General features: G+C 38.4%; 2 protein-coding genes across 2 annotated transcripts in view; both read right to left on the reverse strand.

Annotated features, from left to right (window-relative positions):
* Window positions 1-12,431, reverse strand: part of cert (ceramide transfer protein) — a 50,383-nt gene extending 37,952 nt beyond the window's left edge. Inside the window, exons 1-4 of the mRNA XM_065221675.1 lie at window positions 11,703-12,431; window positions 5,373-5,671; window positions 5,085-5,315; window positions 1,310-1,370 (exon numbers count right to left, since the gene is read on the reverse strand). Coding sequence (XP_065077747.1) covers window positions 1,310-1,370; window positions 5,085-5,315; window positions 5,373-5,671; window positions 11,703-11,939 — 828 coding nt within the window. The 5' untranslated portion in view covers window positions 11,940-12,431. The remainder of the gene's footprint in view (window positions 1-1,309; window positions 1,371-5,084; window positions 5,316-5,372; window positions 5,672-11,702) is intronic.
* Etf-QO (electron transfer flavoprotein-ubiquinone oxidoreductase) overlaps window positions 1-23,962 on the reverse strand; it is a 476,511-nt gene that overhangs the window by 313,097 nt on the left and 139,452 nt on the right. The window lies entirely within an intron of this gene.

Raw genomic sequence — 23,962 nt, forward strand, 5'->3', positions numbered from 1 at the left:
CAGACACGTCATATATGTGCGTGACGCTGAGAACGTGACGCTGAGAAAATGCTAATAGAAGTGTGGACACTGCTTAGATTGACGAGAATACGTAAATTTCCCTATATATAAATATATATATAAATTCCAAAACGAAATTTCCTTCTAAAAATGTACCCTTCTTTTGACCCCTTGCTGTTCTTTCATTTGTCTTAATTTCGGGGTAATGGCCATTCGGGGTAGTAAGGGAGGAGTGCGCAGTAGGCTCTGCCCGCAAACGGTCGGTTTTAATTTCGCTGTCACAAATTCCGTGTTTTCCGCGTGCTGTTTGGCTTGTACCAAGGAAAAAAGTAATTCGTTTTCATTATTATCATGTGAATATAGATTCATCATGATTAATTTATCGGTGTTTTTATATTGTAAATTATTGTGAAAATTCCCGGGTTAGAATTTTTTTTTGAATAGTTGTGTTGCTGTAGCGTCGTGCTAGTGTGTTTCGGTGCTACGCCTCCACTCCCGGAAGCAACGTTTGCCGCGTCTTTTTACGTATTTGGTATTGGCGTTCTGCCCCCTGGACAATAACCGGGAAAGATGATTTTGCAGATTAGACTACGATCCTTCCACGTCGAGGACACAATACATAAGCGGTGAGATCTAACTGATTACAACTAGATATAAAAATATGAAATGCATCCTACTAAATACGTGCCATCTACAAAGCAGGAATTGCTTTGATGATGGAAGTGTACACGCAGGACCAATATACATTTTATATCGGTACTACGTGTATGCGGGGCTTGTTGTAAGTGAAAGTAACCTCGGAATGGACGTGAGTGACCAGGCATTCTGAAATGGGTTACTGAATCTCAACAGAGCTATCGCCTTTCAACTTCCGGGCTAAAATTGTTTGCAATGAGGTCAGTATAATAATAATAGATTATATTGCAAACATTTTTCTTCCATAAAAACACTGCCGGACAGTGGAAGTTGGATTGTATATACATACATACATACATACATGGCCATTCGGGGTAGTAGGGCATTCGGGGTAATGGCCATTCGGGGTAATGGCCATTCGGGGTAGTAGGACATTCGGGGTAATGGCATTCGGGGTTATGGCGTTCGGGGTAGTGACATTCGGGGTAGTGTCACAGAATCATCAATAAGATACATGGATGGCAATTGATCCTCAAACTTCAATGTAACCTCTTACTAGACCAATGATTTAAATGTTTAGATGAGAGGTTGGTGTAGGTGCGAAGTTGAAAAATGCTGTATTAATTCCTTACAGAATCGTGATTTTCAGAAAACCAATCTTATGCTAACTTACCTCTAAATCAGGGCCAGGTATAGAAGAATTCCTGTTTTTAGCCAGCTCCTCTTTACATTGCCTGTAAAAGATATAAAAAACGTATGTTTATTAATGGCAGAGCTAAATGTACAAATGATTATTGCGGATTCAAATCATAAACATATGAATAATAGGCCTGATAAGCAAACGATGCGATCAATAATGTAAAGGAGCTTGGGATAAAACCCACCCTTTTGCTTAGAAAGCAAAAACGGACGCAACACTAACACACCAAGCCCCTTACATCACAATAAACCATTTCGAACGAGTTTTATCTACGTTCTCTTCTAGAGTAATTTGCCAATTGTTGCACACCACTCAATTCTTGCACACTTCACATTGTTTACTGTACAGATCATGATGAATCATTGATCAATTATTGATTGCTAAAAAATGTACTTACAGAACAACTTTATTCTGGATTCTAATCGAGTATAATTTTTCAAGAATTTAATATGATAAAGCTGGCCAATCGAATAGGGATACATAAATAGGGAAAGCCTCAATTCCGTGCCATTTTAGTTTTGCAATACAATTTTCATGAATAACAGTAGGTTCAGCTACATTTTGGTTAACTAAAAACATATTCGGCCATTTCCTTGACCTGCCTACCATTGTATTTGTTTATACCAAGTAGAATGGTTTATTTTACACTTTTGACTATTCAGGGTGAGCATGGTAAAATCGAAAACAGTAGTATTTAATTCAAATGCAATATTTGTAATATCGAAATTTAGTGGTATTTTGTTTTCAATTTTAACCTACGAAATAGTAGAGGTTGGGCCTTTTTTCAGTGTAGAACCAAAATCTATCAAGCAACACCTCAAATTACATCACAATTCTTAAACGAGTCAATGATAGCCGAACCGAGTGCTCAAGACCACATTGGTCACATCGGGCCATGTTCCGGGTACCCTCGAGGAAGTGGCCAGTTTATGACTAAAACTAAAACTTATCATGCAACACATTTTAAATATCAACAGAACTCGAAATCCTAGACAAAATGGGACATATCAAGTGACATTGGTCACATCCACCCCCGAGGGCGTTGCCAGTTTCAAGTTAGAGCCAAAATCCTTTGTGCGATACATAAAGTTACATGAAAACATTAAAACAAGATCAATCCTTGTCAAATTTAGAACCCAGGACCAAATTGGCCAACATGTGGAGGTATTCCGAATACACCCTGGAAAGATGCTCGAAATTTAATGTTCTAATCAAAACACCAGGTGCATCTAAAATAGGCAAATTTTAATATAGGGGAAATTGATGTAATGTCGGCCTAAATGCCCCTAATTTGGGCCTATACATACATTCAGCATTCGACTAAATTTTCAATAGTGACCAAAAATATCCATTAGTAGCGTCCCAATGACGCGTTCATCTAGATAAAATTGATAAATAGCTGCTTTTTAGCGATGGGCCCAATATTAGATCCATAGGCCAACATTAGAGCCCTTTCCCCTAATTGAATAAAAAAAAGAATCATTTATTTCTCAGTACAGGAATCTCCCAAATAGCGCGGTGGTTTGTGCAGTACACCCACTGGTATTTCTCAGCTGTCCCCCAACCAATTAAGCTCATTTTCTGTACGTGACTAGACTAGACGAAATGACTAGACATTCCAGAATGAATATTTTCGTATAAATCCTTCATGAGATGATTTTCTAGCCCCAGTGTATTTGGGGGAACAATCTTTGATTGGTGAGTTAGCTAACATACAAATTAAAAAATTATTTGAAAATTATTTACTTTAAAATGTTACGCCACTTCTAAACCTTCTCAATCTTAAGCATTTTTTGCACAGGTTCATATTTTAGGCATGAAACTGCTGGGTGGTCTATAAAATTATACGTTTTTTTTTTTCAAAATGACTGTCAATGCAAGGGAATGGGGTCTAAACTCGTTCAAAACATGTCCAAGGGATATATGAACAACCCCCTAGTGTACAAACCGTCAGCTAAACAAACGAGCTACCTGGATTTATTAGTCTCGCATCTTCTCGTGTTTCAAACACGTCCGATAACGCACTCGGTATCTTCACAGCACTGTACATCATCCATCGTAGCCTTCATAGTTCTGGTCAGTTTCCCGGGAAAAGCATTCTCATCCATAATCTGATGAAAAGGTGGTAAATAGGGGCTTGATATTCGCGACACTTTTGAAAGGTTCTGCTGCAACGAAAAGATTTGGTCTATTGTCGATCAGCCGTTCACAAAGACGACTTGAAAACTTTCTTAAAATCTGCTTGCAAGTGACGATAGGCGTCGTAATCTAGAAATGCAATTTGTAGTGATCGCTCGATAGTTTTCACATTGTAACTTGTCACCCTTTTTCTATATACTGGGATACTTCTGTCCACTCCTCCAGTAGCTATGCCAATAGTTTTCACATTGTAACTTGTCACCCTTTTTCTATATACTGGGATACTTCTGTCCACTCCTCCAGTAGCTATGCCAATGAAGCCATTCATTATTTTGTCTTGGTTTTCCACCTCTGTGCCATTCAGGTGTTCATCGTTGCTTTGAAGGATGCGAAGAGTTTCTTGTAGAACGTACGCGTTTCTTGAGGAAGATACGCCTGCTCCATTTCTTTGCACTCTAATTCTTCCAGGCGTCCCGGAAAAGATGAGTTTGCTGTCTTCGCTCATGTTTGATCAAATTTAAAGTAATTTTAAATAATTTGTGGTGCTCAGGTAAAGGCAAATTGCCAGCACTTGGTTTTTCTATTGTCTATTATTTTGAAAAATAAAATTATTTTAACGTTTTGGAACAGTAAACTTCCTCTTACTCGTGGGGAACAATGAGACAAACAATTACCTTTACATTTCAGGTTGAAACTAAATTAGATTAGACTGAAACTTTTTTTAAGTCAACACAATACCTATTATATAGGTATTTATAGAGGTTTTTTATAGAGTCAAGGGCTTGTTCGTAGCGTGTTAATTTAAAAAAAATGAAAAATTGTTGAACAAAAACTGCCTTACTGTTGACTACTTTCCCCTACAGTTAGAAATTATTTCCGACTGCAGTAATTTTTTACCGAGCTTTCAACAGCTTTAATCCTGATTGTAAAGCCAATTTTTCTCGAAATTAATTTGTGAATTAAAAGCGTGCTTTAAAACATAACTGTTGTTAAGCTTAATTTAAATGAGTCAAAGCGAAAACAGATTGTATGACATACATTCTCTTTTATCAAAAACACAGTCGTATACTGAATGTTTTAGGCGAAGCTATTTATAGCTTGCAGCATTTTTAATGCTTTATTATAGAGATTGTTATAACATCAAAGTATTAGAAATGATTTACCAGTTTGCAGGCCGGATGCAGTCCATTGACTGAAAGCTTTCCGCGGGGGCCACAAACTCATTCGGCGGGCCACGGGCTGTTTTAAATACATGCGAGGGAACTCGCTGCCATGAGCGAGGAAATTGATAGCCATGACGACTGATAAGGCTTCCGCATACAGTATTCTAAATTTGGCTGAGGTTCAGCAAACAAACGGGATTCTGGTTAAAGCTCAGCTAACAACATATTTTGAAATTTCAGCAAAAATAAAAGCCAAGCTAATCAGATAACCGAGTTTTTGCCGAGGAATATTGAATGTGTATGTTCCTTCAAGAAAACTGATTTGAAGTGTTAGTATTATTTTTTTTTAATGAAATTGTAAATTTTGTATGAAAACCTATCTTTTGCATTTCAATTATTATTATTTTTAAAACTCTGTTTAAAGATTATAAACATTTCTGGATTACCTATATTGCTCCTCTGCTTTCTTCCGCTTGTCAACTTCTCTGTCAAACTTTTTCTTGAAACTCTCCTCCTTTTGAGAAATAATATCCAAACAGTGTTGTAAAGTAGTAATGACACCGGCAGTGGTTTCACGGAATGTTATTGCTTCTCCTTTGAAATCAATCGGTCGCAAGCCATCGCCCAAATCGAGCGGACTATTGTCTTCATTCTTCTGGTGCAGGGAATCGAAGTAACTAAAACAAAATTCCAATTAGTTTATAATTTTAAGACAAACCAGAACCATGTGTTACCGTTGCAAAGTGTCAATCTGCCCATATAGTATGTCGCGGTATGTTTCGATTTCGTGCATTTTTTCACGCAAACCGCGACTGACCCGTTTCAAGCTACTTCCACTGGCCGTGGATAAGGTATTGGACTGTAAGGAAATGGTACTTCCATGGCGGCGTAGGCTCACCGTTTCGGGATATTCAGTCTTATATGACTGAAGCACTTCAATCCAGTTTCGTTTATCCTCCGGTGTTTCGGCTCGAAGATACCACACATTTTGGCCAATCGATACATCAAACCGACATTCGTCGAATTCATGTGACTGCAAAAGAAAACACAAAGGAAATATATCAGATACACGGTCTAATGTATTAGTCTCAATTGATTACGCCATCACTTTTAGATGAGTTTGAACTCAAGGTCGACAATTTGACTCATTTATTTGATTTCACTAAATCATCATTGTTTCAATGAAATCATGAATACCACCATTAGCCGGCTATATGCCGAGTAACCAGATGCAATCAAGTGCCTGCATACCACTGTAGCGCCACTTGTGGTATGATTCATATGGGGGCGTAAACGAATGATCGCTTTCGCTTATCAACAACTGATTCACGGTGAACCTCCAAATGCTCTTTCATCTAAGTATAAGTTGTATATTGCGTAAAAATATTAAGACAGATTTGCCAATTTCGAAATATAAAAAATACAAATACTGCAATTTAACAAAACAGTACAATTACAGTATAATGTAATGTAACCTGTATGCAAAATCTTGATATTCGCTTGATTCCGGTAGCTCACCGTGTAGCTGAAAGAGACACTATTAAAAAAAAATAGTACCACTGAAACACCCACCGAAAGCTTCGGATCGCCTATTTAAAATGTACAGAATGCTTTGAAAGCAATTTGTCTGACAGAACTCAACGGGCTGTTTTTAATGATTCTGTTTCCAGTACCTTGGGAAAGAATCTTGGAGTGCCTTAGATAAGTGTATTAGGGTCCCTTTCATTTATTATTTATATTAATGACATGTGACGTGTTACATGGTTTCGTGACATTAATATTTTTGCAGATGATGCTATTTTATTTTTGAATGAAGATTTATGTTTTCTTAGTACGGACCTCCCTTAGCTCAGTCGGGAAAGTTGCAGCTACAAAGCAAGACGCAAATCAAGGCAATGTACATTTTACCAGAGACGTTTATAGAGACGCGCAAAGAAAATTTCTGTCAAAACAGCAGCACGGTTTTTGAGGGATCTGTTGGAAATGTCTCTGGCAATCATGTTTCTTTGAGTGGCTTCAAATGACTTACATTCAGTGCCGCAATGCTGTTGAGAAAATTTTGAATGTTCTACCGGAACTGAATAAAAAAGCGAAGAAGAGAGATGACAGTCGCTTCATGACAGTATCATTTTGTCATATTTTTAACTATTTTTATTTAACATAAAACTAAATAAAACGTTCCGATTCAAAATGCTTTTTTCTCACTAATAAATGTTGTATTTAATTGAATTAACACTAAATAAATAAATAACAGATACCAAATATTTCGTGAAAATAATTTAAAACTCTTTTCATCATTGAGAACAATACTCCTTTCTGGTGAAATGAGCGAACCGTAATGTTTATTTACTTTGCTCGTTTGAATCAGCGTTTGACGGTTCGTTTGGTTCTTCTTGCTTCATTCTATGCGTGTCTATGTTCAACGTTTCTGCATTTTACGTATGTTCATGTCCTTGCTCATGATACGATGCGATCGGATAAGTAGATAGCGTTAGTGTTTAACGTATTTTAGCTGTCACGTCAGTTCGTCGGTGCTTATATTCCCTTCATTTGCTTCATAATACTGTAGGAATTCTCTACAGGTAATTCACTCAAAAAAACATTTAACAAATTTAACCAATATTGTAATTTACTCCAGAGTTGCCTTGACCTTCTGCTACGATTTGGATACTTCACGAATATGCTTTGAAACCCATCCCAGGCTGCTCTCTACTGGCACGCACATTGTTTCGTTGGCGTACAGATCTCTCACTCGAGTTGAAAAGCGGGGCTTCGGTCTGCAACGTATCTGATCTGATGTTCAAATGCTTCACATGCTCCAAACATACAAAGACAGCCTCATTGAACATATTATACTACACTGATATCATGTAATATAGGCTTTCTTGATATCAAAATTCATACAAATGATTCGCATTGAAAATTTGACGAATGAGTGTTCATTGCAAGGCAGTCTTATTACATGATATCAGCCGTAGTCTGAATGTACTATTAGCCTTTCCAATTCGTCCATCCATGTCATCCTTGGTTCCACCGTCTGATGCTGTTTGGTCTCCTAGATATTGCGTAGATGTTACCAGTCATGGCTATACTATCCTATTATGGTGTGTTCCAATTATGGCCTAAAATATCCTCTCTTAGAATTTTCTATAATCAACACCACTTATTTTGTTTAGTTTGTCACAACTTTCAATTAATTTTTCAACTTCGTGCTGGTATTTAAGTTTGATAAACTAAGGAATAAAATTCTTAAAACCTAAAAAAAAAAATTGTTAAGATTATCCGTCGATCCGTGGGATTTGAGCTAATTGGGACCAAACACTGATTGTACGGCAATTTGAAGAGATAACTGCTTGATGTGTTTGGAGAAGTTGTTAAGCAGATAGGTGGCCACCTTTTGTGAAGAGTTAGTTTCCGGTAGGACACAAGTCTGCTCCTGTGGAAGATCCGGAACATCCGTAAAAGTGATCAATACATGAAACTGATCCTAGACCTCCACGGTTTTTTAGAAGCCATTCGTAGACATCTTATCAGAATGAATTCATTGTCGTGCACGACAGTCTGATTGTATTCGTACACTCCTGCTCTACCATCGTCTTTCTCACACAATACAAACGGTAGAACAACATTCGAATAAAACGAATATTATCAAATAACTATCATATGACAATGTGTTATTTCGTTTTAATTCCTCAATTTTGAGTAAATTAAACCATATCTGATCAGAAATGATATTACTATATTTAATTGAAAACTAAAATAAGGGAAACATCTATTTCGGCCTAATAGCCAATTCCCGGCCAAACAAGCACAAAACATCATATCTATGATTTCGGCGTGAACGTTTCAAACAAACGTTTGGTAGGGGAAACGGATGTAATGTCGGCCTAAATGCCCCTAATTTGGGCCCATACATAAATTCTGAAATCGACTAGATGTTCAATCGCAACCAAAAATTTCCATTAAGATCGTCCAAATGATGCGTTCATCTGGATGAAATTGATAAATAGCACAAAAGGCGCACGTGAATTAACTTTTCTATCCGTTCGATAGGCCAAAGAGAATCCCAATGGCGTTTTAATAGCTAATAGGCCAAAGAAAACCCGTAGGTCAAGTTGAGCCGCCAGTACCAGTTTTACATTTTCAACAATAAACGGATATTTCATGACCCCTTATCAGAACTAACGGTACATATGGAAAGGTAAGTAAATTTGGAAGCCATTTGTAACAGTAACATTCCAGTAACATAGTAACATTTCCAGTGAAAACTAGATGTATGAGTGCTCATTGCAAGACAGCGTAGGCTGTAATGTGAACGGGGTATAAGTGCGGGTTGTGCTTAATTGGCCGGGAATGGGGTACGGTCTTCGACGACAATGTCGTATGACAGAGACTGTCATATGACATTTTAGTTTGGTACTGTCCTTTGATAGCTTGTTTTGCAAACGTCGGAAGCAAAGGCAGTCGATAATCGCAGAAAACGTGTCGACTACGGTGACCGCTTACACCACTGGTCACAGTTGACCTGTGAAGTTGAAATTTCTAGGCCCAACCGGGAAATGTAAGATTTTATTACAGATATGCATGAAAAGTATGCAAATTTTTGCAATGTTTCGCGAAATGAATAGATTTTGTAATGTGGTCGCCGGAAAGTTTTTTTGTGATAATTTTAAAATTTGTACGTTATTTATTTTTCGAACAAAATTTGTTTTACCAAATGCATTGAGTTTAAAAAATCATCTCGTAAAGGTTTTATACAAAAATATGCATTCTGGCAAAACTGGTTGTTGCAAGAACTTCCATTACATTATTTGTTGTATAAAATATATGCAGAGGATTTAATGAATCAAATCTTACATTGAATTTAAGAGCAGTAATTGCGATGTTCTTAACACTGTCACGTTCTGTCATGACAAAAAAAAAAACGATGAGATTTTTAATAAAAATTCTATCTTTGTATTCTCATCTAGAGACAGAAGGATCTCTGTAAATATCACGTGAGATCTTTCATTAAAAATTACATTTATCAGCCCTGATAAGGATATCGATGTAACATGCTAGGAGTCCATGGTTTGAACCTAGTCCTGAACACCTTGTTGGCACTGGCATAAATTTGTTCTATTAATGTTTCTAACCACCGGGAAGCTTGGTGAAGTTGAACACTTCACCATTCAATTATTGTTTCTCAACAATCCGTTTTCATGATATTTGTTTAGTATTTCATGATGTAGTATAAAATAACTTGTGAAACGTTTTCCCTAAAAAACCGATGAATTCTACCACTCTAAATCTACTACTACTACGTTTAACTATTTCTAAATATCCTATCAGAATCTACATTCATTCAGGTGCAGTGTTCGGTGTAATTACTTATTTTACACAATTTTAGTTCGCTGAATCTGAATCTGAAATATTATTTTGTTAAAATGAGTGATTTTATCATAAAAATTATTTTATGTGACAAAGTGATGTGTATTGCCAACATTTAGGCGTATTTTTAACTATTTTACTATTAAATATGCAGTTTTTTCGTAAACCACATATTTTGTTGAAATTTTAACAGTAGATTATTCTTCAGCGAACACAAATTATATCTGCTATATTCTGAATAAATATCATGCTATTTCCAAACTAAATTCGTACATTAAAAAGGCGTTTAAAAGGTTTTAAATGCATCTGTTTGAATGCTAAACATATGACTGGAAAAATATTGAAGTTAATTTAAAAACATGAAATAAGTTTCATATGCTCCACCTTGTGTGCTTTTAAGATTTTATAGTGGTACCAAAAACGGTTCACCATTTTTTATATGAAAATACATTTATTTGTCCTATACAAGAACAAAAAAATTAATCAACATTTGGCCTTACTTGGGCAATCAAGCGACACCTCAAAATTAATATATCATCTAACATCAAATGAGAACTTTTGTTAGAATGAATATTAGTAAGAAGTGTAACCTCTCCATAGGTGGATTAATACAGGTTGTATATATTCGATTTGAGCCTTATTTTATAAACGAAGTGAAAAAAAGGACTCAGACAAGCATGGGACCATGATGATCAACCAAAATTATTGTGAAAAATATTGTGGGACGTATTGAAGAAACTTCTGTCGTGAGGGCTTCACTTATGTTTCATTCGAGGTATCTTAAAAAAGGTTGTCTAGTATCTAGTATCTAGTATCTGCACTTTAGTGCCGTTCACTAACATAATATAAACATGTGTGATGCTGATTTTTTCTCTGAGAACGCTTTGGTGTTTTTAGGAAAATATGTTATAGCGAATTCGTTTATTATTCAGTTCCAACCTGGATCGGGTATCAAGGTTGGGTCTGCTTGTTTTCTGACAAACGTCAGTTTGTTCGTTTTTTTTTTTAAACCTAGCTCAGCTTGAGGTTCGCACTGACAAAAAGTTCGGTTTCGATCTGAAGAACACACAAAGATAAATTAAATCATAAAAAACTTAAAAAGTATGCAGTTTCCCACTTTACCTTATTGAGTCCGAGCCATGATTACTTCGGCAATAGTCATGCATGATTAAAATCGAAATAATCTTTCCAGTATTAAATTTTATTGTTTTTCAATACTGATATATAATCCAAAAAGATTAAAATTCAATCAAACTTATTAAAATAGAATCTAAAATGATTCAAATTTATTCAAAAAAAGAAAATCTACAATCTAATCAACCATGATTAAACTGGGATTAATATCAGATGCTTTTTTTTTCGAAAGAGATGATTTATTTTTAATGTTTCAATATGATTAAACTGAGTTTAAAGTCAAATTGATTAAATTTGAAGCAAAATAGGATTTTTTTTTCAATTTATCAGTGAACTAAAACGAATTAAAAGAATAAAGCCTTCTAGTAAAAGTATGGACGACTGTCAAAAGCTGTGCATGTACGATACAAATAATCCAAATCAACAGCAATGCAGACGGACTTACGATACTACCGGAATAAGGTAAATCAAAATACAGTATCATTTTACTTGAACATACAGAGAGAAAGATAACAAACGTCGATTGCGGCTCTTTACCTGCCGTCTTTTGTGGCTCTCACCTTAATCGTGGCTTTCTGCAGGCTGATCGCACCACGGCATCCGAAGTCACTGTCCTGCTCACTTTTGTAGTATGATAATGTGCCATCCTTGAGAACGATGAACCGAGGCTGCCATCCGTGGATGTAGTTGGTCCATTTGCTCAGATATCCTTTTAATTCTGGAGTGCTCAGATTTAGTTCTGACTCCGAGTCGTCGCTATTTGATACATTGTTATGCAAATAATAATCATCGGCCATTTCTGGAATCCGAATTCCTTTGAATTCCACTTTCACGCCCTTCCGACTATCACTGAATATTACACTTAATCAACAGTAAACACCTAGTCGATCGTTATTTCTCTTACACTAATTCTTCCTATCAAATCACTGATATCGGAAATATATTTACAGCTTTCTCTTAATTTTCGACTGAAAGCTAATTACCAATAAAAACACTGACAAAAAGCACTAGTCCAAAAATAAACACTTGCATACCGACACCGCAAAACAGAAAGTTCCTAATAACGGTTGCTTGAAAATGATCAAATTACCAATGGCGAAAATTCAGCTCATATTAATCCCATAAAACAAGCTTCCAAAATTGCCCGAATCTCGTATACACACTGATAACGGTACAGCTGATAAAAGAGCCCAATTTTGCAAGATATATTCGCAACTTTCGACCGACGGTTCCTCTTCGAACTCTAGCTATGCGGCTGTTTTTACGTTTTCCTCACGCGAGACTGCATTATGTTTTGTCCCAGCTTGCTTATCTGACAACTCGGCTGACAGATCAACATATAAATAAAATAAATACAATAAAACGTCAGAATTGTGATGGCAGCGCACCTTCCGGTGAGCACTACGCCAAATTTCAAATTGACAGTTACACAGTTCAAGGATCTGAGGTCTGTGGCAATTGATCCGATACTTTGTGGTCTACACAGTATTCCAATATTACTCAGTAGAAAGTGTTGGTGACCCATTGGAGAAATAATTCCTCTACCTTATCTTATTGTTAGTTTCCGAGATTTAGCAGTTATTTACGAGGTTATTTACCAGAAATCGCACGCAGGACACTGTATTGAGCGTATTGAGTGCGTTGTATTCTAAATACTAGAAGACTACACGGGATTTAAAGAGAATTCACTAGAATTTTCAGAGGAATCAAAGTAATCAAAAGTATTTAAAAAGGATTAAAGTACTCAAAACTATTTAATGGGGGATTAAAACACTCAAATGTATTTAAAGAGGATACAAAGTACTCAACAGTATATAAAAAGGAATCAAAATACGCGAAAGTATTTAATGGGCAATGGGTAATGGGTTTTTAAAGAGGATTAAAAGTACTAAAATGTATTTAATGAGGAATGTAAGTACACAAAACTATTTAAAGAGGATATAAAGTACTAAAAAGGGTAGAGAATAGCACAATATGATCATCCAATGCTGGGGTTGCCAGAGTAACATCGTGTGCTTCGAAAGCATTAAAAATGCGGAGAGGAATCGTTAGCGATGGTGTGGGCAGAAGAAAGATTTTCATTTTACCTCTTGATTCGGATTCGGAAGCAAACTAATTCATATTTGGCTGGAGAATTAAGGCAGAAAAGCGTGCTGTTAGACTTCAAGCCTATGATTATACAGTAAAGCACATACCTGGTCGTTCTAACATTGCAGGTGCCTCGGCAGATGCATTATCTCGGCTTATAAAGAGTGCACAATGTGACGAGCCATTTTATGAAGACAGCGACAAACATATTCTTTGCGCTTTGGAATCTATTGATACCAGTGAATCCAAACACATAAAGCAACCAACGATACAGACAAAACGGTTGCTACGACTACCATGACAAACTCGCTCTGTAACATAGCTCGATCCGCGTGGTAGAAGGATAATGATATATTGCTTGCCTGCTTTGTTGCAATATGCACGGATGAGGAAAAAGCTTGATATGAATCGAGAAAAGACATAACAAAAAAATCTCATTAACACACGTGTATCATCTTCGGGTTTACTTCGTGAAGCAGCTTGCCAACAATTTACTCGTTTCCTTCTACCGCCCCGAGTGAGTTGTGTCGCACGGGCTGCTTGTCATGAAAAAAACGGAGAAGATTATATTATTATTGCTTTCCACTTCTGACATTGCATTATTATTCGGTTCGTTGATCGCTTGTCATTTTGTCATTTGGAGATATTTTTGATTCCTTTATTGATACCGAATACATCTTTAAGGTATGAAGTTTCAAATGGCGGTAATAGATTTGATATTCGTCAATACATGGCTGAGCTATGATTTTTCAAAAACTGCATGTTTGTCGTTACACATGTTTCCGGTGCCATCGTATTCGGAGTGTTAATGCTGATGTCCATAAACTTTTCTCCTCGATCGAGAACTTCGAAGGGACCATCGTAGGGTCTTCGAAGCGGCTTTTTTACCGCATTATGACGGACAGCAACGTGAGTGCAATCTTTCAATTTTTATTGACATTGGAACGTCTTGCGAGAATGGTGCTTCGTTTGACCAACAATCAATACGAAACCACAGACAAACAGACGTAACTCTTTGAAAAACTTGTTCTTGAAAACATAGTATCTCAAAACATATAACCTCAGTAACGACATCTATCTGGCTTCACGCGGAAAACAAGCTTACTCGCTAACTCGTAAACAATATTGCATAAAATTTCTATAGAATATATAGAAACGTCAAAGTGATCCGATGCCAGCGCTGCTGCGAGTAGTTCGTGGAACTGATAATATTCAAATCAACCGTTAAATGCATGAACGAAGATACACAATGAAGAGTTACGTCTGTTTGTCTGTGACGAAACTAACGATTTTAAATTGGCTCACCACTTTAGTAGCCTATTGGTCCCAAGCAAACGATTAACGTACCCTATTCTAGTTGAAATTCTATTACTACACTATGTTTGTTTTGATTCGCTATGAAAGTTTGACAGATAACATCAGGGGTGTGTGGATTCATGCAGAACATGCAGGGGTGAGTGAAATAGCTTGGGACTGCTTGGGACCGTTGTTCTGGTACTGAGTGAGCCAAAAATAATAATGATTTTCTTCGGGACCCAGTGGTCTTAGAGTTACCTCTATGGTTTGACTGGCTCTGAGTTCGTCGGAGGTAAGATGCAATTATTTTGAAAACTCAGTTCGATCAACGGTGTCTTAATCATTCTCACATCTCCTTGAACTAGCTAGAGTGGCTGGGAGTGCTGATAGGTATTCAGATTCAAGCTTTAATTGCTTATTTAGCTGCCCATATGATATCAATTCTAGGATAGCTCAGATGGCAAGGCAAGCGGCTGATGATCGGGAATGTCATGGTTCGAATCCCATCTTAACGACATGTGTGTATATATGTATGTAATAAACTTTCTAGTATCTGCGTGGTGGGTGCGTGCTTCAACAGAAATAATGAGACAACATCACTAACAAACAACCCTGTTCTGTCCCGTTCTCATTTTCGGATTAATTATCCCATAGTTGAATAATCGTTTAATAAATGTATAATAGTGTCTAAATAAACATTATTTTACATGAGAATCAAGCGTTTGTATACACCTTTAATACCATCGCTGTTTAAGGTAAGTAATGATGTCTAATAAACGTTGAATAATCAAAAATTTTATCGAATAAGCTCTGTTACAACTTTTGTAAGTCGAATACTTCTCGACATACCTTACCAAATATTTCGATGTTGTGGTTGAATAAATTCTCCAGATTTGTGGGAACAAAACCTGAACAGAAGTTATTATTCAAAATAGTACGAGTATTATTAAGCATGCAGTTGGTTAAATCGTCAAGAAGTCATGTCTTCAATAGGCAATTGTTTGTTGGGCCAGCTTCGGGCCATCGTGTAAATCGATCTACCCCAATTAACCAAAAGTTCTGATAAAAGGTTATGTGTGACTTAAGCAGCTTGGTTGAAGGTGGTCTATAGAATTCTAAGCAGCCCCATTTTTAAGTCGTTATAAGAACTTGAAAGTTCCGGTACCATAATTGAAGAGCATTCTAAGCATCTTCTGGCGGAACATCAACGGAACTTTTAGAAAATAAATTAAAAAAGGTTTTTGTCCTCTACACCAATTCTATATTTATTTCGCACTTTTATGAAAGTTATTTCTTAAGGCAATGAGTATTGGTTTATCTACATTAATAGTAGAATTGGAGCTGTTTGAAAAATTAAACCCGATTTAAATGTGCAGTGATCCGAACTGTCAAAACCGTAGGATTTTTTATCTAGATAAAAATAATTTGTCCAGAATAGATCAGACACGAACCAATTCATAAATTTTGCATGCGGGTTCATGGCTTGGCTAAATATTTCCCGCAAACACGGAGCCAGATGTCAGTAGTGTGCTTTGGTCAGAAATTTTATTGTTTTTGCTATGGTCATTCATGTCGGTTTGTCGGTGCTGAAAACTACAACAGTAGGCGGGACAACTGCTCACTTTAATATATCTCAGATGACGTAGCGGTTTGTGCTGGAGCTCTCACGCAGAAGGACTGGGTTTAATTCTTCAAACAGCTCCAATTCTACTACTGCTGATAAATCAATACATACGTTCATACCTGTATTTAGAAATAACTTTCATGAAGACCTGCCTTAAGAAATAACTTTCATAAAAGTGCGAACTATATATAGAATTGGTGTAAAGGACAAAAACCTTTTTTAATTTATTTTCTAAAAGTTCCTTTCAAGTTCCACCAGAAGCTGCTTAGAATTCTCTTCAATTATGGTACCGGAACTTTCACGTTCTTATAACGACTTAAAAATGAGGCTGCTTAGAATTCTATATACCACCTTCAACCGAGGTAGCATCGATAAGACAAAGGTTTTGCAAATCCACAGCCAATGTTTCGGATTAAGAAAATCGGCTCCTGGAATAGCTGTTTTGACATTAGCTACCAGAAATCGCAATGCAAACCTCTTACGCAATCCGAGGTCGGTATACTGGAATTTAGTGTCGTACGTTTTGATATTTGTGTTATTTACAGCATGAAACAAAAACGCTAATGGAGACTTCCTTTTATCCGCGATAGTAGCTGGAACGATGGATTCATTGGATCCGGTATCAACTAGGAAACGAACAAGCGATCCTGAATCTGTGCGCTGCGAGGCGCTGGTATCCACACCTATGGTTTTCAACTTACGGATTTCAGCTATCAAATACGCAATTTGCCCGATCGAGCCCAGCATCAGCAGTCGATATCAAAGCTGTTGCAGATATCGCTGCTACTTATGGAAATACGGAATCAAGAATTTTATCGGCCATTTCTGTCAGTTTTGAGAGAGTTCCGTCCTGAATATTCAAAACAGCTTTGACGTTTGCTGGTAACCGCTCGAGGAACAGCAATTTCATCAGGCTGCCGTCGACATTTAACCCTGCTGCAAGATCTTGCATGCAAGCAAGCAGGTTGGTTTCATGTCGCCAATAGCGCAGGTATCAAGCAATCGATCCATCTTTGTCTGCGCTGAAAATTCTTAGCGGTTGAGTAGTCTTAATTACGTCGTACTTTTGAATTTCCGGAGGGTTAGCTACTAGATCGGAAATATGGCACAACACTGTGTGGTCGATGTCGTGACCGGACCGAGGTTTCTAGCCTCGATCACGGCTACACGAAAGAGCGATGCAGCTCCACGGCTGCGGTTGATTCCAATGCTGTTGCTACTGCTGCTGTCTTTTGCTGCTGCTGTTCCGCTTCCAAAATTCGGTACAAGAATGAACTCAACGAGTAAAGTAGTAAATTTATGTTTATTTCTGTTGATTATGGTAGTACATTGATTTATCATATTAATGGATTAGCCTACCTGGCTCTTCATCTTTGTTTAATTTGATATTCTAATTTAATATTTGCGTTTGTCAACTAGTTTACAGAATACCCCTTTGGGGATGTGTTTTATTTGAATTGAAAAAGTGATAACCTACCTAAATGCGAGTATAACTTAACCTAACGTGCTAAATCACGTATGATCTGATGATTTGATCTCAGACAGGTGTCTCTGAACCTTTCCAGGATGAATACTCTCCGTTAATTTAATGTCTGAATTCCAGCCAGGAGGTGGATCTCAGAATTTCTAGTCCGCGGGGGACTGTTTAGGACCATCCTAAGGATATTGTTCTGGAGTCTTTGGTGATGGCATTTTGCGCAACTCTCCCAGATTGGCATACCGTACTCGATTACAGGAAGGATGATTTGTTTGTAGACAGCAAGCTTATTTTTCAGGGACAGGGTTGACTTCCTGTTGATAAGTGGATACAACGATCTTATCAAGATGTTGCACTTGGCTTTCGTTTTGTCAACGTGCTCCCTGAAAAGAAGCTTGCTGTCTAGTGTTAGCCTGAGGTACACGACCTCTTTGGACCATTCCACCACTGTGCCGTTCAGGCAGATCTTGTTATTCTCCGACGGAACAAGTCTGGGAGATTAAGAGTGTGGAAAGATAATGACCTGGGTTCTTTGCCGCGTTGATACGGATCTTCCAGCTGTTGAAATATTCAGACAGGGCGTCCAGGCCTCTCTGAAGTTTGGCAGTCAGAGCTCCGATGACCCTACCCATGTAGACGATGGATGTGTCATCTGCGAACAGAGACAACGATCCACCATCAGAAGAGCCGGCATATCGGAGGTGAACAGGTTGAATAGGATGAGGCCAAGGATGCTTCCTTGTGGAACCCCGGCACCGATGTTGAAAGCATCCGATGTGATGCCATTCAGAGAGACTCGGAACGTCATGTTTGATAGATAGTTGTTTATTATCTTCACTTGGTAGATTGGAAGACCGTACTGCTGCAATTTGAACACCAGGCCATCATGCCAGACATTGTCGAACGCTTTTTCGGCGTCCATGGCAGATGTTTTCGAAACCGACTTGTTCCGTCTGAGAATGTTTGTTACTCGAGTCAGCTGGTGGACGGTCGAACGACCTTTCCGAAAACCAAACTGTTCCTCGAGTAACAAGTTGTTTTCAGCGGCAGATGTTAGGAGCCGGTGGTACATTGCTCTTTCGAACAGTTTTGATAACCCTGAGAGAAGGCTGATTGGTCGATAACTTGAAGGAGAGGACGGATCCTTCCCAGGTTTCCGGATAGGTATGACTGTAGTTGACTTCCAACACGAGGGGAAGTAGCCAAGTCTGAGGCACTGATTAAACAGTGCCAGATGGTTGAAGAATCTGGAACTCAACTGTTTGAGTTCCAGATTCAGGATGTTGTCGAAACCTGGGGCCTTCATGCTTTTAGATGATTTGATATAGGCCAACAGTTCGTCAGCCGTAATCTCGGATTCCTCTGGAAAAATGTTAGGAATCTGAAGAAGATTGGTTGCATTTTCAGCAACCTCAGATTCATTAGGGCTGACGATGTTTTGTCCGAGATTATGGGAGCTGACCTATCGCGGCTGCCTTCTCTTCAGGAGTTATCAGATGAACCACTGGCCCAACAAACAATTTGAGTTGATTAACAGCTGAAAAGGCCATTTTTTAGCTGAAGAAGCTTATTATTGTATGTATGTATGTAAGGTAGCCACCATCCCTTCGAAGATCTTGTCTTGTATGCAGCTCCACTTAATAGCAAGATCAATTTGAGCTACCGATCTGAATTCACAATATCGCTGTATGAAGGGCCAAAAACGGTGGGGTGGACCCGTAAGCAGAGACACTTACGCGAAATCCACGGGAATTTAAGAATCTCCTTCCAACGATACGATCCAACAAATCGAATAACGCAATTCGCAATACTTATTAAGCTTCCTACAGGATGGTTTGTTAAGAAGGGCGCGTCAATCTCACTGAAACTGTTGGAGTAGAATTCACACCATCACAATCGAATCGGTAGGATAAAGAGAATGATAGTGTTTATTCCCTCCTAGACTCCGGTTGTCATACCACTCCAATCGTCCAGTTTCAGGTCAAATGATACCCTGATGCTCCCTCCCAACCCAGTATTTATTTATATATATAGTAAACATATGTAATGGAGAAATGAAATATATCAGAACATTAAAATACGTAATAATGAAAATACATTTATATGGATAAAAAAACTGGTATTCCGCAATGAAAATAATAATTATTTTACATACAATATGATGCAGCTCTATGTCTCCTCAGCTCCCAATAAGGAAGATGTAACCCTGAAATTTCCAACAAAAGACACAGAAAAGGAGATTTTGTTAGTAAGTTGGGTTCGTTGGATCAGGATTCACCTTGATAAGTGATGCGACCATGGTGTTAAATTAATCAGTGTTATCATGCATTATACTTGGATTTGCCCGAAGCCAAAACCAAATGGTGTATCATTGGGCCTTATTACGGGTGTCACTACACGGTGATAAGAAAGTGATACTCAGAATAAGAGCCTTTGATTACCGTACAAATCAAATGGGAATCACTTCACCGTGACGACAAGTGACAACTTTTCACCGTGATGTGACATCCGTAATAAGCCCCCTTATAATATAAATCTGAAGACGTTCCATCATCGAAATGCTGAAAATGAACTTAGAGCATGAGCATGAGCAAAATTGATCGCCCGCGACTGCCAACACAAAAGAGCTGAAAACCAATTCAAACAAATCAAATCAACAGACAAAACCAGGGTGAAAACTGTAAGAGTGAATCATTACAGTATAAATCTAGTGATGTTCCGTCATCAAAGAGCTGGAAGAAAACTCAAATAATTTAAATCAATAGATCCAGTCTGAATGAAGGCTGCAAAAAGAGAATAATTATACAGCAATGACCCCATTTTGTCAGCTAGCAAAGTATGTGTATCTTAAACATTCATCTTGAAGGAGGAAGGTATGAAATTACAATTATGTGGAATTATTGAAAAATAACAGTCTGATGCGCGGAGAGATTGACAGGATCGGGTCATATAATGTGAATATTAGGAAGATTTATCATCATCAAACTATTCTTGAATTGACCTGGAAGAATGCTTGTGAATAATTGTTATACAGATATATTAAATTGATAAACTAAATGGTTCAAACAACAACTCCAGCCTGTAAAAAAGCTGAAAATAGGGAATCTTTACAATGTGGATCCCCGACGGTCTTCTACTCAGTAAGCAAAAGCGGCAGCCACCAGGCTAGTCGATCTGCTCAATTTAAATATTGAAACCTTATTTTATGAAGTTCTTAAGAATACCAATTGAAACACAATGTAAACAAATAAAAGTTAAGAGTCTCATCCGAATCAAATGATTCCAAACGATACGCATTCATAGAAATTAAGTTTAAATAGACACAAGTAGAAAAATGGAACAATCTCACCAAATCAGTCCAACTGAATCCCTTGCAAGCAGCTATGTCACGCTTGGTGTAGTAGCTCCGATCATAGACCCGCCCTACGGGGATCAATCCTCTGGTCGAATGTAGTCGATTGCTCCATGACGCGAACACGAAGCGACCGCTCACAAAATCATACAACGCGTAAACAAACTGAAATCAAAAACTATCACACGCGACGCCACAAATTTCTGTACCGGGAGCACAAGCGAAGAAAAAAAACAAACAACGCAGATAGCGACACTTCTTCTGATGCCTGCAAACATGATGCATCACGTTTTCTTTTTCGATTCCAAAACTTCTCGGAAAGCGAGAAAACCACCAATCACACACGTATAACCGTCCGGGAGGCAGAGTGCCAGCGCTAATCTGGCAAAATCAGCGAACGCACGCACAAAACAGAAATAAACTTATACACAACCGTATCCGAACAGGTTCGAAGCTGAACTGTGAAGAAGCTTATTATTGCCTGAATAAGCTCTTATTCAACATTGAATGTTTGTTGGGTTGCCGGGACGATCCAGTATTGACCCTACAACAATGGGCCTAGGCTTGTTTTTAAGAATTTTTGTAAGTTTCCAGAAGGGCTTAGCACAATCTGGGAGAGAGCGGATCTTATTAGCAAAACCGTTATTTCTGAGATCCACCATCCTGGCCTGAATTATCTTTGTTAATCGATTACAATTGGTCTTCAAGTTAGGCAGGCCAGAACGCTGGTACTGCCTACGAATGGTGTTACGGAGTCTAATGAGATCTTTGGTAGGGCTGTCAAGGTTCAGAGTGTTACTCACCTGTCTGGATACTGGCACGTGTTGTTCCCTGGCCCGGGAAATCGCCTCCTCGATGGTTTGTAGACACCGGTCAACATCTTCGGACGTCCCCGGTTGGACATCGTAGTCGATGGTTGTGTCGACGCAGTGTTGATATTGCGCCCAGTTGACTCGATGGTAGTTGCGCCGGGAAGCTTCGAATCGGTTAACCGAGGATCCAACTTCAGCCACCAACGGGTAGTGGTAAGAGCTCAGCTCCTGGAATGCCACAGGTTACGAGATGTTGTGTCTCATGTTGCTTACGAAGATGTCGATGGTCGCATGGACCCCAGACCGACTCAACCGGGTGGGAGAGTCCGGGGCCAAGATGGTATAGTGACCCTCTTGCAGGTCTTCATCGAGGATGATGCCGTTTCTATTGCTCCGACTGTTGCCCCAAGCTTGGTGTTTTGCGTTCCGATCGCCAGCGATGATAAAGTTCCCGCTCCTCCGGGTGAGTTTGATGATGTCTTTCCGGAGGGTCACTGACGACCCGTCCCTGATGTTGGTTTGCTTGGGGCAGCAGGCCGCGATGATGGTGATTGGGCCAAGTGAAGTACTCACCTCCACTCCGAGCTTAGGTAGCTCGTATTTATATCCTTCGTTATTTTCATCTATTTTCTCATTGGCTGCTAGCTGTGTCAGGATTTCCCCTCACGATAAGTTTTCGTTCGCATGTTCTTTTCTATCACCTCTATCATGTTTCACGGCAAGTAGATTTTACTCATATTGAGAGTTTCATTACTTGACTTAACTCTCATTTTTTTACGCCTTAAAATAATTGTTTACCATTTGTATTTCACACTAACTTTATCTACCACAGTCGAGTTTAGCGATGATATGATAAAATTTCGTCTCATCGCGTGTCATTCCTCGAAGCACAAATCGAGCCTCAGCTTGTGCAAACTAGAGTCGGTGTATAATGAATCACGCCAAGAGTGAAGCCAAGTCTACCTATTAAACTGTCAAACCAGCTACCTATCGTGCAAAGTAAACAAACATTACGATGCTAAGAAAGGTTCACGATAGGTATTGCAATAAAATATAAAATATAATCGACGAAATGATCATAAACACGCAGTGAGCATTCAATTGTCATGGGATACGTTTGATAATGATTAGTAATGCAAGTTTCTACTATTTTTTGTTAAGATAATTTGAAAAAATCACTGATATAATGGTTTACTACAGCCGCAGTCATTTGAAGTTGATGTAGAAGTCCTCTGTTGCCAAGTGAAAAGAAAGGGGATCTTTCGAAAACCGTAATGCGCGTTCAACTGTTTTTCTCTTGGCGTGACTCATTATACACCGACTCTAGTGCAAACCACATAGCTGGGTCGGACTTCCAAAGATCGGGTAGCTTAATCACCGCGACCGCTTAGTTGCGACCGAAACTAACACAGTTGGATTCACTGGTTGAACCATTTTGTGATTAGAAGTACACAATAGCGGCCGAGCGAAGCGAATTACATTTACGTTGTTTATCGAAACGTGCGGGGAAAATCTCGAAAACTTCACGACTGTGGTCACCAATGTGGTGTGCTGGAGACTGTAAAATGAAGCGAAATCGGCTTATTGAACTTCCCTGGTGACGATGTATGATGACCAAGGGGGTGACAGCGCCACTAAAGTATAGAGTTGATAGTTCCGTTAGAGTACGGCAGTGTGAAAATAGTATAAAAGGACAATTTTGAGGAAGGTACGAATCGGGTTGATCATCTCCTTTACCAAACCTCTCCGTTTAGAAGGGATGGTGCGGGGTATCCCCTCCCCCTGCCACCATCGGCAAAATGTATGATCCACGATTTGCGCATGTACCTCCGTTGTGTGGAAACAGTTCTATCGATTGTTTCACACTCAACTTGCCATCTGACGTAGCATCTAGCCGAAAGGTTTGGAAATTACAGCTATTGTCATCGTATACTTAACGATCCCAAGGAGACATGGGTAGGGGAGGTGCTGCTATTGTACATTTCGACTAATGACAAATTGGGTTGTTTAACTTCGAAAAATATACCGATTTATATACATCATCTGATAGAGCTTTGTTTTCTGAGCACAACGATATTGACGATGACGACTTTTAAATCAAGATTTAAATTTTTGATCGTTGACACTAAATCTTTTCGTTGACAGCTCGCTAAGATGGTGATTTTTGCTAA

Source organism: Ochlerotatus camptorhynchus, unplaced genomic scaffold (assembly GCF_037179485.1).
Source record: "Ochlerotatus camptorhynchus isolate MF236.1 unplaced genomic scaffold, CSIRO-AGI_Acam_v1.1 ptg000146l, whole genome shotgun sequence".
Taxonomy (NCBI): Eukaryota; Metazoa; Arthropoda; class Insecta; order Diptera; family Culicidae; genus Ochlerotatus; species Ochlerotatus camptorhynchus.